Consider the following 19,974-nt stretch of genomic DNA (forward strand, 5'->3'; position numbering starts at 1 on the left):
TTATGTACAATATTTTATTTTTATGTAACATATTTAACATTCAAACTGTGGTTTACTTGATCACAGACGTGTGAATGCTTGTGTATAAATAAAATAAAAACACTTGTCCGGAAGTGACGTATAATTCTGTAGCCATTTGTGTTCATCATACTCATAGCAGTGCAGCCGCAGACATAAAGCGCCGTTCAGTGGGGTGCGCGGATAACCTCCTTTTAGTTTAAAGAAATAAAGTTCTTCACCAGTAAATATCATGTATGATCAAGACGAAGGTATGTTTTGGCGATATAAGTGCAATACGTGTTTATTTATTGTTTTATTACTGTGAAATGTGTGGTTAGATACGATAGTTTCAAGCGTTAACACAACGTTATTGGCTAACAGGCTAAGGTTAGCTTTGTCGCAAATGGGCATGTTAAGAAAAACAAACTTAATATTATAATAATTATACCTTTGTATCTAGAACAAGTATTTAATGAGTGTCTTCCATTTTAAATTTATAGAGTGAAGTTAATGCATTTGTTAGTAAGCATAATTTGTCAGCAACAATGTTGTTTTGCACTCCGTGTATTAACTCTGTGTAAATAAATAACTTTAAGTTCTGTAATTATTGTAGATATCCAATATGATGAAGATGATGATGAAATCACCCCTGATCTGTGGCAGGAGGCCTGTTGGATTGTTATCAGGTAAAGAAAAAACCTGTTGAATAGCTGTCATTATTGCTTTTGTGCTATAACTTTAATTTAACCTTATCTATCTATGCAGTATTATAGGTAATAAGATACATCTTAAACTTTATTGACATTGCTTTGCTAGTTTCTTGTCACATTTCTCTTTCCAGCTCATATTTTGATGAGAAGGGTTTGGTGCGACAGCAGCTGGATTCATTTGATGAGTTCATCCAGATGTCTGTGCAGAGGATTGTGGAGGATGCTCCACCCATTGACCTGCAGGCTGAGGCCCAGCACACATCTGGAGAGGTGGAGGAACCGGTGAGTGATTTGATTCGATGTCTGATATCATATATGCGCTTATGAGACTCTCTAAAATGAATTGACTGATTTTGATTTGATTTATTTTCTGCAGCCTCGGTACTTGCTGAAGTTTGAGCAAATCTACCTGTCCAAACCCACTCACTGGGAAAGAGATGGTGCTCCCTCACCTATGATGCCAAACGAAGCCAGACTCCGTAATCTCACGTGAGTGATGTCCTTCAGTGTTTGAGAGCAGTTTAACCCTGTAAAGCCTAACGTATGAAAAAATACGATCACTTTTATTTATTTATTTTTTAATGTTTTTTGTTGAGTATCATATTTAATAGATCAGGCTTTTATGGCTCATAACATATGATATAGGAGATTATGTAGATCATACTTGAGGAGAAAAAAAAACACCAATTTTTTTCCCATAGAATCCAAATCGAGCAAAAACATGCAATTTGTTGCTGATATTTATATTTCCAGAAAGTAAAATGAAAATTCTGATAGTTTATAAAATCAATCAATGACATCTTTGATCTCATCTACTTTCATAAAGTGCATATAGATATCAGTGGTTACTCTATATTTCCTAATAATATGTCTTAGTGAGGTTTGTAATGTTTTTTTGTGGGAGGAAAACATACAGTATAATGCAATACAATGATGACTAAATCTACAAATAAATGCTCCTGAAAAGCCTGATGTATCATTTGTTTCTCTCTAAAAAAATGTATGGGTAATCATGTAAAGTAAGTTACTTCAGTCCAGTGAGTGTTCATCTTGAAATATTACTAACAATATATAAGTTAACTATGCAAATCAGGTAAAAGATTTCACAGTAAAAACATACCTGAAGGGGAATGTTTTTAGAATTATACTAAAAGCCTATTTACTTGCTGATACAGAATGAACTGTCAGACAACAGAAATCATGTAATAGATTTTGTATAACATCAAAGTTTTGATCCTGTTGATAATTTTGAGACCAGAATTTGTGCATTAAATATGCTATAGTAGCCTTTAATAGAGCTGAATTACAGCATTCTTAAGTTGCATGTTTTAGTGTGAACTTTAAAAGTCCGACTCCCACAGGTTTCACAAGAGCAGGCAGTGTATCTGAATGCACGCTGTGACTTGCAGGTATTCCGCCCCTCTGTATGTGGACATCACAAAGACTATCATAAAGGATGGAGAAGAGCAACAGCAGACGCAGCATCAGAAAACATTTATAGGCAAAATTCCCATCATGCTCCGTTCCACGTACTGTCTGTTGAGCGGCTTGACAGATCGTGATCTCTGTGAGTTGAACGAATGCCCACTGGACCCTGGAGGCTACTTCATCATCAATGGTTCAGAGAAGGTTGGTTTTGTTTCAAAAACACAGAATCACACACACAATCGCATAATTATTTTGTTTGTGAAATAATTTTTTCTTGTGCAAATAATTGGTCAGTTGCAGTATAACACAAATTGTGTTTTAAATCAATGTGTTCTGTCATTTGTCCAGGTCCTGATTGCTCAAGAGAAGATGGCCACTAACACAGTGTATGTGTTTGCCAAGAAAGACTCCAAGTATGCTTACACTGGAGAGTGCAGGTCATGTCTGGAGAACTCCTCCAGACCCACCAGCACCATCTGGGTCAGCATGATGGCCCGTGGAGGACAGGTCAGTGTCTCCTGACTGTAAAAGCAAGTATTTCACTTGCAGATTGAGCCAAGTTGTGTGGTTTTTGGATTCATGAATTATTTTTGCTCTGAATATTGTGCATCTATTTTCTTATGTTTTTTCTTCTGTCCAGGGAGTTAAGAAAAGTGCCATCGGCCAGAGGATTGTTTCCACTCTGCCGTACATCCGGCAGGAAGTTCCCATCATCATTGTGTTCCGTGCTTTGGGATTTGTGTCTGATAGAGACATCCTTGAACACATCATCTATGACTTTGATGATCCTGAGATGATGGAGATGGTATGTCACCTTAAATGTACAAATGAAGCACTCTTTTGATAAGGGCGGTTTCCCTTAGAAGTATGATTTAATTTGTAAAAATGGCGTACTCTGCTTTTTTTTTTCCCTCAAGGTGAAGCCATCTTTGGACGAGGCCTTTGTGATTCAGGAACAGAATGTGGCTCTGAACTTCATTGGCTCCAGAGGGGCTAAACCTGGTGTCACCAAAGAGAGAAGAATCAAATATGCTAAAGAGGTTTTGCAGAAGGAGGTGTTGCCACATGTTGGTGTATCAGATTTCTGCGAGACCAAGAAAGCTTATTTTCTAGGGTAAAATAGCTTTGAGTTTGTCCTGTTGTCTTACACTTCTGCATTTGTGGTCCGTAAGATTTTGAAAAACATATAGTATAGAAAAAAATACACAATGGCAATTCAAAGTGCTTTACATAGAAGAAATTAAAATAATAAAAAGAAATAAGAATAATAGAATAATACTTTTTTTTAGTAAAAAAGTGTGTGTATATATGTATACACTGTATACACAAATATCTACTTAATTTTTTATATTTTGTGTAATGCATGTACAAACTGATTGCTTTCTCTTTATTTAGTTACATGGTTCACAGACTACTGTTGGCTGCTCTGGGCAGACGAGAGCTGGATGACAGAGATCACTATGGCAACAAGAGGCTTGATCTTGCTGGACCTTTGCTTGCGTTCCTTTTCAGAGGGTTAGAATCAAAAAACCTTTCATTAAGCATTCAGGGTGCATTAATAAAATAATGCTTGTGCATGTTTCAAGATGACATCACATCCAACATTGAAATCTATACATCTGTGTTTTTCCCAGAATGTTCAAGAACCTGCTGAAGGAGATCAGGATCTATGCACAGAAGTTTATTGACAGGGGGAAGGACTTTAATCTTGAGCTGGCCATTAAGACCCGCATCATTTCTGACGGACTCAAGTACTCCCTGGCCACAGGCAACTGGGGGGATGTGAAGAAAGCCCATCAGGCCAGAGCTGGAGTATCTCAGGTGATTGCTTATTTTTCCTTCTTTTGCTCTACTATGTACAAATGCATACATTTATTAAACTTTTTTGCTGACAGTTTACTCACTATCCTCATTGTCTTTTTGTTTATAGGTGTTGAACAGGTTGACTTTCGCCTCCACTCTTTCCCACCTGCGCCGCGTAAACTCGCCTATAGGACGAGACGGCAAGCTGGCCAAACCCAGGCAGCTTCATAACACACTGTGGGGTATGGTGTGCCCTGCGGAGACCCCAGAGGTAGGACCCTTGAACACTAGTATGCATGTGAATGTCAGCTCAAGTTTCCAGTGAGGCGGAGTGTAATTGCTGAAGGTAATTAAGATGGAGTGTAATTGTTTTGTTGCAGGGCCATGCTGTAGGTTTGGTAAAGAATCTAGCTCTCATGGCCTACATCTCTGTGGGATCTCAGCCGTCCCCCATCCTGGAGTTCTTGGAGGAGTGGAGCATGGAGAACCTGGAGGAAATCTCCCCTGCTGCTATTGCAGAGTGAGTGTCATCCTGTTCTATAGGGGGCAGCACCACACCATTGAAATCGACACGCTTTACAAGTGAAACATTTTGTGATTGCGCAATGCTGTTCATATATATATATATATATATATATACATATACATACATACACACACACACACACACACACACACATATATATATATATATATATATGTGTGTATATATATATATATATGTGTGTGTGTATATATATATATATATATATATATATATATATATATATATATATATATAATTTTTTTTTTTTTTTTTTTTTTTTTAAATCTTTATTGAATTTACACAATTTAATTTGTGTTTGTTCCTTTAGTGCAACTAAGATTTTTGTGAACGGTTGCTGGGTGGGTATTCACAAAGACCCCGAGCAGCTGATGAACACTCTACGGAAGCTGAGGAGACAGATGGACATCATCGTGTCTGAGGTGTGACATCTCTTTTCCCTGTTTTTGTTTTTGCACCACTCCAGTTTAACATTTATTTCGTGTACAGCACCTAATTGTGATCTTGTTTTCATCATGGTCCAGGTGTCAATGATCAGAGACATTCGTGAGAGGGAGATCAGGATCTACACAGACGCTGGCAGGATCTGCCGTCCGCTGCTTATTGTGGAAAAACAGAAACTTCTGCTGAAGAGACGACACATTGACCAGCTCAAAGAGAGAGAGTACAACAATTACAGGTACATACATATGTGAAGAATATCATCTCAGACTGGTTTCAGATTCTTCCTGTTCCTCTATAACAGAGTATCTGTCTCCTGTGTAGTTGGCAGGACCTGGTAGCCAGTGGTGTGGTTGAATATATTGACACACTAGAGGAGGAAACTGTAATGTTGGCCATGACCCCCGATGACCTTCAGGAGAAGGGCGTGGCTTATTGCTCCACCTACACACATTGTGAGATCCACCCGTCCATGATTTTGGGTGTCTGTGCATCCATTATTCCTTTCCCTGATCACAACCAGGTACCGCCCCATATAATACCCATTTAAAACACGCAGTATTGTGGATATATTAACATTTTAGAGAATTTTAACATCTGCAACCCTGCAATTTCTCTAGTATAACTATGAAGAACTTGCATAATAAAGTGTCTAAATTATGCACTCTCCTGTTTACAGTCTCCCAGAAACACGTACCAGTCTGCTATGGGTAAACAAGCCATGGGAGTTTACATCACCAACTTCCATGTGCGAATGGATACCCTGGCACATGTGCTCTACTACCCCCAGAAACCCTTAGTCACAACTCGTTCTATGGAGTATCTACGTTTCAGAGAGCTGCCGGCAGGTAATCTATTTCTTACATTAAACAGTAGTGCTGCATCCGTTTCTCCACTACCATTCAAAGGTTTGGAGTTAGAAGGTTAGATGTATATAATTTTTTTAAAAAAAAATTTATATATAAATAAATTAATACTTTCATTCAGTAAGGACATGTTAAATTGATCAAAAGTGATCAAAACATTTATAATGTTACAAAAGATTCCCATTTCAAATAAATGCTCTTCTTTCATCAAGCAACATTGAAAAAAATTATCACTCTTTCCACAAAAATATGAAGCAGCACAACTGTTTTCAACAGTGATTATAAGAGATGTTTCTTGACCACCAAATCGGCATATTAGAATGAATGCTGAAGGGTCATGTGACACTGAAGACTGGAGAAATGGCTGTTGCCATCACAGAAATGATTACATTTTATTAAAAAAGAAAAGTTCTTTTCACAATATTACTCTTTTTACTGTATGTTGACCTAATAAATGCAGCCTTGGTGAGCATAAGAGACTTATGCAATCTCACCTACCTCAAACTTTTGAACAGTAGTTTATCAGTGAATCAGACATCATATAACCTCAAAAACTGTAATATGTATGCACATTTTTCTTATCTTAAGGTATCAATTCCATTGTGGCTATTGCATCATATACTGGATACAACCAGGAAGATTCTGTCATCATGAACCGTTCGGCTGTGGATCGTGGATTCTTCAGGTATCTGATACGAGAATTTAGCTGTCAAAATCATTGTCAAACTATGCTTAAAATTTCTTTTCACAAAGTTCAAGTTTTGATTAAACTGTCTGTTATCTCAGGTCTGTGTTCTACCGCTCGTACAAGGAACAGGAATCTAAGAAAGGCTTTGACCAAGAAGAGATCTTTGAGAAACCCACCCGAGAGACCTGTCAAGGTGCAATTCTAGTGATTGTACTCTTCTCTTCATCCTAGGAAGTGACAATGCAGCATATTTGTAGCATTAAATACATTTTTACTGTCCTCTACTGCATGAAGCAACAAAATATATTCTAGTTTTCAATGAGTTTTCAGTTTGAACATCTTGTGCAATGCTGTTGATATTTGCTGAAAATCTTCAGATCAAAATGGAGATGTGATTTATTGCTTGATGTTTTATTACATCATGCTTGGCTAGAACATGGTGTTGCAGAACCTTTCTGCAAGCTATGTGTTATTAACATTTCTTTTTTCTCTAAAGGCATGCGACACGCCATCTATGACAAGTTGGATGACGATGGTTTGATTGCTCCCGGTGTGCGTGTGTCTGGTGAGGACGTCATCATTGGCAAAACCGTGACTCTTCCCGAGAATGATGATGAGCTGGATAGCACCAACCGTCGCTACACTAAGAGAGACTGCAGCACGTTCCTGCGCACCAGTGAAACCGGAATCGTTGATCAAGTCATGGTCACGCTAAACCAGGAGGGCTACAAGTTTTGCAAAATCAGAGTATGTGCTGATTTGAATCTGAATTATTATTATTTTTTTGCCAATCTTGAAGGAATATTTCACTCAAACATGAACATTATTTACCCTCAGTATGATCCAAACCCAAATGCTGTTGTTTTTTTCTTTCAAAGATAAGCATAAAATTTGTTTATTAATAAACACTTTTAGTGTAAATGCATAAATGTAAATTGTCTTGTGCAGGTCCGTTCAGTTCGTATACCGCAAATCGGAGACAAGTTTGCCAGTCGTCACGGTCAGAAGGGTACCTGCGGTATCCAGTACAGACAAGAGGTAAGTGTACACTACCGTTGGGGTCGGTATGATTTTTAAAAAATATATTTTTGAAAGTCTTTTATGCTCACCTAGGTTGCATTTATTTGATGCAAAATACAACAAAAACTGTAACACTGTAACATATATTCCAGTTTAAATGAACTGTTTTCTATTTCAAAATGTAATTTATTCCTGTGATGGCAAAGCTGAATTTTCAGCATCATTACTCCATTCTTAAGTGTCACATAATCCTTCAGAAATCATTCTAATATTCTGATTTGATGCTCAAGAAACAGTTCTTCTTAATGCTTAAACAGATGTTCTGCTTATTATAATATTTTTGTGGAAGCCGTGGTACTTTGAATTGAATGTTCAAACAAGCAGCATTTTTTGAAATGCAAATCTTTTGTCATTTTTAATCAATTTAAGGCATCCTTGCTGAATAAAAGTATTAAAGTATTTTAAAAAAGTCTTACTGACTCAACTTGTGTAACGGGAGATGCAATGTTGTAGTGCTCATTTTTAATGTAAACGAGACTGAATGTGAATGTTTTTGCTAGCTTTGTTTAGACTAGCCTGCAGTTGAAGGTTTGTACACAGGATGTGGCTCTTAAACAGCTTATGATAGCACAGACTCTTACAGCTGTAGGCATTGTAAACAGTCACTATGAAACCCAAACGCAGATGCAGTGTGTGTCTGACCTGAGCTGTGAATTTTCCTCTCTTTAGGACATGCCATTCACATGTGAAGGAATCACCCCAGATATCATCATCAACCCTCACGCCATCCCTTCCAGAATGACAGTCGGCCATTTGATCGAGTGTCTGCAAGGGAAGGTACTTAGGTTTTCTGCTCCTAATACTGCGTATCGTGCTTCTCTTTCCAACTCGTTGTCTACATTACTGACAGATGTTTATTCTGGGAACATGTGTTCAGAAAAGTGTCCTACAAAGATTTTTTTTTTTTTTGTAATGATTACACATTCCACAGTTAATCCTATATATATATATATACACAAAACAAAGATGTTTTTATGCCTATCAATGCACATGTACTTCTTGGTAAGCCTTTACAATAAATTCCCATTACTTAATGTTAGTTAATGCATTAATTAACATTAAATAACAATGAGAAATACGTTTGTTACAGTATTTATTAATCTTTGTTAATGTTAATGTTAATAAAAATACAACTGGTCATTTATTATTTCTTGTTATCTCAGGTCCATTAAATATCAACAGAGATAACTTTGATTTCAAGTCTATTAGTAAATGTTGAAATTAACATTAACCAAGAAGTATAATTTTTTTCCATTGTTCATGTTAATGTAGTTAATGATTTTTTTAAATTTATTATTTTAACAAAACAAAGATGTTATAAATACCTTTTAATCTTTAACTACAACCAGTTCTAACTCAAACGTCTAGTACAAAACTCAATAACAGTTCACAGTTCTTTTGAAGCTTGACATAACATCTTTTTTTAATTTGTTCAATTTTTTGACTGATTTGAACCAATAACTCATGAGCTTGAGACTTGATTTGAGAGTCTTTGTGAGTGATATCTCATAAGAGCCAATTGTTTAGAAATCAAACTATATACTGGTCATCATACTTTTGCATACTTTTTGCATGCAATTCAATCATCAATTGAATCAGTAACAAAACCATAATTCGGTTCCATTACACTGAATAAGAACCAATTCTTGATTCACAACCCTAGTCATTTGTGTGTTAAACATGCAGTTCAGAACCCTTTATTTCCTTTTCAATTCAGGTGTCTGCTAACAAAGGAGAGATTGGTGATGCCACGCCATTCAATGATGCTGTGAATGTACAAAAGGTCTCCAACCTGCTGTCAGAATATGGTTACCATCTGAGAGGCAATGAGGTGAAGAGCTCCTACCTGCCAATGTGGCAGTCCACCCAAAAATGAACATTCTGTCATCATTTACTCACCCTCATGTAGTTCCAAACATGTTCGACTTTCTCCTGTGGAACATAAAAGAAGATATTTTGAAGAATCTTGGCAAACAAACAGTTTTGGTTCCCATTGACTTCAAAATATCATCTTCTATGTTCCACTGAAGAAAGTAAGTCATACAGGTTTGCAATGACGTGAGGGTGTGTAAATGACGGAATTTTCATTTTTAGGTGGACTATTCCTTTAAGAATGCATTAGATGTGTTGAAACATGGTTCTAATGGTAGTATTTTTTTATTGCAGGTTTTGTATAATGGATTCACTGGCCGTAAGCTCACCTCACAGATCTTCATCGGACCCACATACTACCAGCGTCTAAAGCACATGGTGGACGATAAAATCCACTCCAGGGCCCGTGGTCCGGTCCAGATCCTCAACAGACAGCCCATGGAGGGTAGATCACGGTGAGATGGCAGCACTTTTATGCTAGCAATTTGTTTGTGTAAATCACCTATCAGATCTTAACTGTTTTCTTTCCTCCAGTGATGGTGGGCTGCGTTTTGGAGAGATGGAACGTGATTGTCAGATCGCTCACGGTGCCGCTCAGTTCCTAAAAGAGAGGCTTTTTGAGGCCTCTGACCCGTACCAGGTCCACGTCTGCAACCTGTGCGGCCTCATGGCCATCGCAAACACCCGCACGCACACCTATGAGTGCAGGGGCTGCCGCAACAAGACACAGGTGAGTAACCGCTAATATCCGGTCTTACTGGGTCAAGTGGTCAATAAAGTTAGTATAAAATAAAATTTCACACTATCAATTTTTTAAAAAATGTTATTGATTTTATTGTGAATGATTTATCTATGCACAACTCTTTCGAGACATCTCTCTGTTGACATATGCTAGACTTCTCCAATCATTAAGTCCGCTTAAACCCACCCCTTTCTCACAATATACTACAAGCTTGCATTCAGATCTGCCTCAATCCGATCAACAACCCATGGATTGAACCAAGACCCCGCCCTACAATTTCTTCTTTTTTTGATAATCATTTTCACTGTTAATCATTATACAGAAGAAAAGATCTGTCTCTACTTCTCTACTATTTTATTGAGACTTTAAAGGCTCAGGGATGGTTTTTGGTTCAATTCCCACAAGTAGCAAGCCATGAGCTTTTACTTTAAATGGTCTAATGAGCATATTATAGAACTCAATATTCAAGATGTTAAAATTAGCTCTTTCATGACCCCTTCCTCTGCTCTGTTCTTTCAGATCTCTCTGGTGAGGATGCCGTATGCCTGTAAGCTCTTATTCCAGGAGCTGATGTCTATGAGCATTGCCCCCCGGATGATGACCAGCTAAACGACCACACTGATGAATAATGGAAAACAGGAACCAGGAGCAAATCATAGTGAAAATGATTTTGAATGGATCCCAACAGCACTTCCTGCGGTAGCTGCTGGGCTTGTGAACTTTTTATGTTTTTGTTGTTTTTCATATGTTGTTATAGTTCTGAAACAGGTGTTTTGGCTGTTCAACCTAGAATAAAATAAAGCTTCTTTTTTTAAAATAAAATAAATGATGTGCTCATCAAGATTTAATTGCTTCATTTTTTTTGCACAGACACCACAAACTCCATGCCTCTCAAAGTACATCTTTATTCATTGGTGGTATACAAATATCAAAACATACAAACAAATGCATTAGATGCTCAGACTTTTAGAGGACGAAACTTAATTCTACTGCAGTTTAGAAACCAACAGAATAGAAGGAAGTCTATAGCAGTGATAAATGAGCTCTTAATTCTTAAAACCCAGAAACTTAATCTAAACCTCTGAACTACAGTATTTGTGATTTGTTTAAACTTGTCATGTCATAAGCTGAAAAAGTGTCTTTTTTTTTCTCTGTCGGTTTGATTTAATTTATCTTTTGCATTTAAAGGCAGATAATATAAGTGAGCTTTACATTTTCATATAATGTAGTTAGACGTAATGAAACATTTACCTACTGCTCATTGCCTTCAATCAAGTTAGATTTGTGGCCCTTTATTGCAAATTTTTTTGGGCAACTCTGATTTAGATTAAGTAGTCTTAAAGCTTTTTGTTTTAATTCAACCTTGAAGGAACAGCGTCCAAACGTTTGTGCATAAATACAGTTGACGTTCAAAATAAGTTGTTCATTCAGCACCATAGACATCAATCAAAAACAAAATAGAAAACTAAAGAAATTAGTACAATATTTGTATCTCCAAAAACACGCAAAGCATGCATATGATAAGTGAAGACGAGATATTTGAGTCCCTCAAATGCATTCAGTGTGCGACGCGCGATAAAAGGCATATTTTCCATGTAATCAGAGTTGTCCTAACCAGCCGCGAAGTTGCGGATGAACAACAAACACAAAGTCTGGCAAACATAATCTCAGGTAGGCTACTGTTTATGTGCTTTATTTAATGTTAAAAGCGTGCAATGTGACTTTGAATATCATTTAGTGCTCTCAGCTTTGTAGCTGTAAAAGCAACAATGGATAGGCTAATTCACCTTAGATCTTGAAATTAAACAAATGGAAACAAGAGCGTTCAAACTGAACAAACAAGATTAATCTTTAACAAAGATTGTTTTAGTAACTCAGCCTATGTATTTTTAATAATGTTTAAATGGTGTAATATTTGTGAATTTGATTGTTGCCTACTTATACATTTTCTTGCGAGTGCTGTCAAGATTACTCTGACGCTGTGCACTTGTCGCGAGACTCCGCCCACACACTGTTCTGATTGGCTGTGGATTTTGATTGATTTTGACGCATCTTGCAGTCGCGTCGCGTCTACTGGACAGACAAATGATTTGTCGCTTCGCTGGAATCTTGTCGCCTCGCGTCTGGTTAGGACACAACAGTGTGAATGTTTGCATGGAGATGTGTATGAGCGAGAGTATCTCTTGGAAAATCAATCTGATGGTCGTCCCGTTCAGCGCTTTACAGTATGGAAGTTGTTCTGCGGGCAGACAGCTTGTAGAGTGAGTTAAAGAATACAAAAGGAGAAATGTCGGGGTCTGTTTTTTTGCGAGTGTGCCTGAACAACTTCTATAAAATAAAGTGCCCACGTGCGAGTTGCTGTTTGTGGTTCAGGCGGTGTGTGTGAGCAGTGATTACACTAGATGCTACGTGCTTGTCCTCAGTGCACAGACGTAGTGCGATTCATCTCAGTCAGAGTCCACGCGTCCTCTTACAGCTTGCTATCCTTCACTGCATACAAACAGACAAGAGACACCAATGACAATGAAGTCTTACAGTTTTGTAGTTTGCTGCACAAAAAAATGATTGTAGTTAATATGTGCTATTCCAAATCGTATGTGCTATTATAGTAGGCCCAGGTATTAATATTTTGAATTTGCTTTTATTTTTATATTTCCAGTTTTCATTTTAATTTTAGTTCTGTCATGACAGTGTTTGGCATGGCCATGGTGGATATGACAATGTTTATAGACCTTATGTAGCCCCGCCCCTTTTCAGCGCTGTGCTTGTCTTTTGTCCTCGGTCTCACAGCGATCTTATTTAATATTTATGAATGAACAGCTCGTTTAAAATCTTCCCGGTCCCTACTGACATTTGTTAAGACATCTGCTTTAAGCATTACAATCCACATGATAACTTTTATTCACTTTACAATAAGTAAATCCACTTCACCAGACACCAGCTAATTACTCCTCGACAGCGATGCCATAGAGATAAACATATAAAGATGGCTGCGCGCTTGTTTCTCTGGCTCAGTCATAAGGTCTATATGTTTGAAATTGCTGCTGTACAAAATAGCATACGTGAATTATCTGAACTGGTGGAGCTGTGGAAGATGGAGGGTTTCTGAAAGTGAGCTGCAACTACTACAGTAAATGCTGACCAAGTATCTGAAGGTTGATCAGCGAGCTGATTGGCTACTGATACAGCAGGAACTAATCAGCTGTGCCCTATAGAGCATGCCTTAAGTCAGTGGTTCTCAATTCCAGTCCTCGGACCCGCTGCTCTGCACATTTTGTATGTCTCCCTTATTTAACACACCTGAACCAGATCATCAGCTCATTAGGAGAGATTCCATGAACTGAACTGAGTGTGTCAGATAAGAGAGACATACAAAATGTGCAGAGCAAGGGGTCCCGAGGACTGGAATTGAGAACCACTGCCTTAAGTGTAGGTAGCAACATGTTGATTGACTGAAAACCAGATAATGTTCCTTAGCAAGCTGATTTATGGGCTGTTGCAATGCAACAGTAGAAACTTGTCACTGCAACCATCTTGCTGACAGGGAACTGGCAGGTGACGTGGGCCAAGAAAACGCAGCTCGGCATGATGGGACATGTTCAGTACAGCCATGTGCAGCACACATTCTCTACTAATGCAAATGTCTTTTATGTATCCTAAAGCATGAAGTAGGTGCTAATGGACTGATTTATTGCAGATAAGTCAACTGTGGTTCAACTGCACTCACTCACCCTTCTTGGGAGGAATGTCATTGATGGAATCCACCACGTGGATGATGCCCACAGCCGATGCTTCGCCCTTGATGTTGCTGGCGTGACACTCGTAGTAGCCGTCCTCATCCTTGGTAAGAGGAGATATCTGCAACAGATGGCCATCAGTCGTAGTTTTCATCCAATCTGTTCTGAATGTTTCGATAAGTGCAGAGAATTCCAAACAAACGTAACTTGAGATGAGTCTATGCTTTCGGAGCAGCGCTGGCAATAAATGCTGTAACGGTTTTGTCTTGCGCAATAAACATCACTCGTAACTTGTAGCAGAAAGCTTGTAGTTATATGTGGAAAGATAAGCTAAGAGTTTATATTTAGTTAAAAAACACACTTACTAGCACCCAGCCAGTAACCTCATGTTTTTCCGGGCCTCCACGGGTCTGGACGGCCAGGTTGTCTTTGTCTCCTGGGAGCGGCACATACTTTCCTTTGCTGTCAGATACCTATGAGAATCACAACAGCCATAAAGAGTTTTACTTATACACTCTGTGAGTTAATGCAGAACAAATTTCACCGTATAAATCGCTAAGCACATGATTTTGCAGCAAATTACAGCTTGTTTGTTCTGTGGTTATGCGTGATTAAGTTTCACCAGACTCTACAAGAAGAAATGTTTCATTTGTACAGATAAGAAATATTTTTTTCCTCTAAACTATAACCACATGTGGAACCAGACACAATAAATCTTAACCCTAAAACCGAATTCTGGACAAATGTGGGCTAAATAATTTTGATTTATTTTAAAAAAATACTTCCCTTGATCTGAGCGGTACAAGACTTGGCTAATTTTCCTAAGTTTGCCTCCTGAACACACACAATTCTGACTCAATTCTACAATGTTAAGTGGGTGAAAAAAACAAACTCCTTAATCTTGTATTTGGGTCAAAAATGGGCACCCATAGAAATGAATGGGAAAACCTGTAATTTAGAGCATTGTTCTTGTTTTTTTGTAAAAATAAATCAATAGATCCAATACAATGCATATCTAACAATACACACAAATGAAGGGCTGATCCTGTACAACATTCTCATCATGGCAAAAACTCACACTCAAAAAAAATAAGCATAATTTACATAGAAAATATGGTACTTTTTGAAGTAAATAAATTCAAAAATACCCCCAAAATAAAAAAACACACCATAAATGGATAGACAAAATTTTATCGAAGACAGTGATATAACATTTATAATAAATAAAAAATAGGATCACATCTGAGTCCTCTGTGCCCACATTTGTCCACAATTACAGAATTAAGGGCTATAAAGTGAATACGGTTTGAGGGCTACACTAGATGATGTATTTCAGTTTTATATGCTGTCATGATAAACAACAGCCATCTGAAATCAGGATAGTTCACCCAAAAATTAAAATTCTGTCATTCTGTCATTTTTGTCATTTACTCATCCTCAAGTTGTTCCAAAGCTGTGTGAATTTCTTTCTTCTGCTAAACACAAAAGAAGATATTCTGAAGATTTTGTCATTTTTGGGTGAACTATCCCTTTAAACTCAGGGCCATTTAGGTTTGGAAATGCTTAACATGTGGTAAATGGTGAATTAAACCGACATTTTGAGATAAGGCTTACTTAAGTTAGCTCTAAAACACTGTAAAATGCTTCTATTTTGACTTTTTCTAATTACATAAACATTTTTTCATTGGACATTATATTATCTGCATTTCAATTTCTGTGGAAAAAATATGATCTGAATTCTTAATAATAATATTTTTTATTAGTAGTAATATTAGTGTTGTTGTTATTATTATTAATAATACAAATATAATGATAATTATTATTATCGTTGTTGTTGCATGTGATGACCATATTAAATAGAATAAAATAAACGAAAGAAATGCGAATGTATCTTACTTTTCAAAATCCTCTTTCTCTTTTCTGTCCACCAGACTTAGTTTTTATTGCTTAAACTTTAATCTCTGAAGTTTTTGAGTGAGTGTGGGTCTACAGTGCTTCATCGCTGTAATAAAAATATCCCTGGGCCTCTCAGTCTGAGGCAAGGGTGAAATTCTTTAGGCAGGACATAATCTAGTTTCCACTTTTAATGAAGCATGACTAACCTGATCATCAGAAACCCCATAAGAAAATACAGCCCAGATTACTTTTTAAACTAATTTATGGATAGAAAATATGAGTTAGAGCAAACAATTATTTTTAAATACTAATATTTCCCAGGGTTTCAGGTTTCCTGTAGCTGAGAGGGGTTAATTATGATGAGCTTTTTGCTTTTTCCTGGGAAATCACCTCGTTATTTTTTTTTGCATTCGGTTATCCGCTGTGGCTTTTCATATTAGTGACTCTAGAGCCAGTACAAAGGAGAATCCAGTCCCATGGAATTCTTTGATTCTATCTTTAAGGAAAAATCCCGTCCAGAATGGAAAAATGTGATGGCTGATGACATGCTTGATAAAGTGTTTCCTGCCCTGTTCGTGGTGCTATTGTTTCTGTGCTCTGTTATTCATAGAGGTGGACATCCTTTGACATATCTGAAGCCGTTCAGTACACACAAACACATCCTTCCTCTTTTCCATACGAGACTTTGGCCTGTGCCATAGGATCTGATACATGAAAAAATAACAGCTCTCATACGTTACTTGCAAAAGCAATATAGAAAGATTCACTGCCTTTTTAAAATTTATTCTCTACCTTTCTCCAGGTGAGCACAGGTGTTGGTATCCCAGTGGCTTCACAGCTTAGGAAGACCTGTGAACCGGTCACGTTCCAGACCTCGCCAGGAGCTGTCTCTATAACCGGTCCTGCATTGGACATGAATGACACAAAATGCCACACTAAGGTTATCAGCATGTCTGGAAGAGTGAGGAATTCTGGGACAGAGTTTGCACAATACAGTGACGGAGAGATTGTAATACAGACAATGACCTTGTTGTTCCTAAAGGAATAGTTCTTTCAAAAATGAAAAGAATTAGTGTCAAAATGACTTTTTCTTCCACTGAACACAACATTATGAATTCATTCCGATGTTGTTTCCATTAAAGCGGCATGAAGCGGAATTTGCGATTGTCTTTTTCCCCCTATTGTGACGTAGGCCTATACTGCAGTGTCCAAAAGTGATGTCTGGAGGAAATATTTGTTTTTTTATGGCCCTACAAGTTCGATTAAACAATAAAAATATAATATATAAAGTCAGACATTGTGAGATAAAAAAGTTGCAATAACTTTAAAAAAAAATTGTAGTGGAAACAAGCTTCCATTCCATCTAGTGTCTGATTCAATGACTGTATTAAAAATGACTTCAGATGACATTAGCGCTGAAATATAAAATTATACAAATATTTTTAACTCCAATCAGTATTTTTTGTCCACAAGTTTATTTACGCTCTTATCCTTTAATTTCTATGTCATAATACTATCAACACTAAAATACGCAAATGCCTCAAGCATGAAGTAATGTGATATGTAGACCTACTGTTAAACCTAACAACAACAACAAAAATTGCAATTTATTTAGCCTACATTTAGCCACCTTAATTAAAACTTGTCCTACTGTAAACTGGACAAACAAGCTATTAAGTATAAAAGTTAGACAAAGGTTCTCAATTTCATTGAACAAGCTTTATTATTACCTCACAAGCACTTTGAAACCTTCCCTTACTAAACAGGGAAAAACAGATCTAACCTTACATTTCATATAATTGTACAGTAAAAAGCTTTTAAATATACTGTTTTTATAAGTAAAAAAAGAATAAATCATCTTATAATGTCGTAAACTGACATCCTCAGAATTCCATGTGACACTTGACATTTGATGGGTTTTCATTTGAATAATTATATTTCTCTGAAGTTGTTTTTATCAGTTAGGCTATGTACAGGGTTTATGTTACACCTCATGTTGTTAAATGAATAATAATTACACTATTTTAGCCACAGCTAACAGCCACCAGTTTTTGGACGTTGGATTTTTATTACAGTGAAGTTAAAACAAATCACTGTGCACTGTTTGCACCCCTTCTTTTCTCCTGCTGAGTTCAACTTCTATCATATTCTGTCAAATTATGGGTCTATTAGCAGAAGCCTCAGAGAAAGCTCTGCTAGAGAAGCATTTCCATATCCTCTAGCTCAGAATGCGGTTATAATGAATTATATGCAGGTTCACTGATTCAAGCGGTCTGACTTTGCTTTAAAGCAACAGTCTGCCTGCGTGTTTTGCTAATCGAGACATTGCTATTTGATCAGGGCTGATCTCCCTTTTCACTAATAAAAATCCACCCGAGAGGCTGGAATTTCAGACATGTCTGTTCAGGGATAGCAGAACGTTACCACCCTGTGTGAAAACAATGGCCTCTGGCCTGTTCCGTTGTTGCCTTAATACACACTGTCAATGTATATGTGATTATGTGTGTGTACAATTTATTTGTCCCGGGGAGAAAGTACAGGACATTAGTATTACAGGTCAGTGTATTAGTGAGTGATCCCGGGAGAAAAGAAACCTAAACACAAAGCACATGACAGCTGAATCATGTGAGTGATTGGATCATAGGGCATTAACAAGGCAAAAATGAATCTAAAGTAGGAAAGTTGTTGACGCAGCTGTGCAGAAAGGCCAGCATTTCATTTCTCTGCACGTACAATCTGATCCTTGTATATCAAGCCTCACGGTCAAATTCTACACTGGATTAAATACAAAACTGAACTTTAAATGGCTGCGGGTCATTACTTCAAAACACTAAATGTTCTTACATAAACAGTGAGCCATTATAATTTTCATTACCGTAGGCACATGATGTTTGTTTTTTTGCTTCTGGCTTGGGGCCCAAGAGACATAATTAATCAATGAGTTGTCAAATAAAGGTGAATTAACCAGCATCACTGTATACAAAATTTGTCAACAGTTTACAGTGGCCCCGGACGCTTAAATCACACCCATGGAAATGTCTGAATTCCATTGCATCACATAAATACATAATGCATTACATCCATTGCATGCACTAACTTTGTGTTATATGTAAAGACTCATATCAAAACAGCAGAATCTGAAATTGGAATTGTGACTTTAGCCCTCCATTATCAGGGCGAGTTGTCACATGTGCTTGTAAATCTCATAAATTGCTTATACAGTTTATTAATTAAAAATTTGTATAACATTTTTTGCTGTTTCCTCATGATTTGTTTCACCGTTGAGCTAAAAAGCCTATAATAGGCTTCCAATTGACAGCACTGCATGTTGTCACAAACACTATTATTGTTTCCCTAGGCAATGTGACAAGGAACCCGGAATCCCATACAGCATGATATAAATTATAACTTTCATGACATTTCTATCCACATGCACTTCTACTGATAAGCATTATTTAATGTAAACATTTTAATTATTAATTCAAGTTATTAAAGTGTTGACTGATAAATGCAGACAGGCTCTTATAATGTTAAATAATCTCACCGTGAGCGCATTTGCCCTTGTTCTGAATCTTAATTTCGTTTTTTTTCTCCTTCACTGCTTTCACACTTGCTTCTCTGAGCTCACAGCCGCTTTTATAGTTGACGCCATCAGTGCCGCACACGGGATAGTTGCTCTTGCACACGCAGACCCCTGATTTACTCTTCTTGTCTTTGTCGTTCTTGACGCACTCGAGTCCGGACGCGCATCGCTTGGCCGAGGGTCCGCGTCCCCCGCACGGGTCTCCCGCTCCAGACGCGCAGAGCTCGCAGCAGCCGCACGCGTCCAACAGCGCCCCGGATGAGCAGCCCTCGGCCGGCAGCGGAGCGCACTGACTCGGGTCGCAGGTGCCGCAGCTGCGGGGCAGCCGGTCCGCTGAAGACACCGCGAACAGTGTTAATAGCAGAAAGCAGAGCATGGTGAGATGTGGAGGGTCTCAGGCTGGTTCAAAGTCTGCTGCTTCTCTCTGCTTGGGATGGAGGTACTAAAACCCGCCCAGCAGGGACATAAACTTACAATAACACAACTAAGGCTACCCTTTTTTGGCAATGATTTTGGAAGCTCATTTAGGCTACATTTCGTGGTTCTGTTGTTATTGGTATTATTTGTGATACAGTGGAATGGAT

At 37.7% G+C, this 19,974-nt stretch overlaps 2 protein-coding genes across 2 annotated transcripts; one reads left to right on the forward strand and one right to left on the reverse strand.

Moving 5' to 3' along the window:
• The first annotated feature begins 134 nt into the window (after positions 1-134).
• Positions 135-11,017, forward strand: polr2b (RNA polymerase II subunit B). Its single transcript, XM_084133318.1, has 25 exons — positions 135-269; positions 614-686; positions 842-992; positions 1,087-1,199; positions 2,120-2,339; positions 2,487-2,645; positions 2,779-2,943; positions 3,056-3,252; positions 3,534-3,653; positions 3,773-3,959; positions 4,069-4,212; positions 4,322-4,461; positions 4,796-4,907; positions 5,010-5,164; positions 5,251-5,449; positions 5,606-5,774; positions 6,381-6,477; positions 6,579-6,673; positions 6,977-7,227; positions 7,429-7,518; positions 8,230-8,337; positions 9,278-9,391; positions 9,727-9,887; positions 9,967-10,162; positions 10,694-11,017. The coding sequence occupies exons 1-25, from the start codon at positions 251-253 to the stop codon at positions 10,781-10,783; spliced, it is 3,525 nt and encodes a 1,174-aa protein (XP_083989444.1). The 5' UTR covers positions 135-250; the 3' UTR covers positions 10,784-11,017.
• A 42-nt stretch (positions 11,018-11,059) lies between these two features.
• Positions 11,060-19,898, reverse strand: igfbp7 (insulin-like growth factor binding protein 7). Its single transcript, XM_084133320.1, has 5 exons — positions 19,352-19,898; positions 16,600-16,709; positions 14,277-14,384; positions 13,906-14,032; positions 11,060-12,664 (listed from the first exon to the last, which is right to left on the reverse strand). Exons 1-5 carry the CDS (start codon positions 19,764-19,766, stop codon positions 12,645-12,647), a joined length of 780 nt encoding a protein of 259 aa, XP_083989446.1. The 5' UTR covers positions 19,767-19,898; the 3' UTR covers positions 11,060-12,644.
• Positions 19,899-19,974: the final 76 nt, after the last annotated feature.

This window comes from Abramis brama (assembly GCF_963993115.1).
Source record: "Abramis brama genome assembly, chromosome: 13".
Lineage (NCBI taxonomy): Eukaryota > Metazoa > Chordata > Actinopteri > Cypriniformes > Leuciscidae > Abramis > Abramis brama.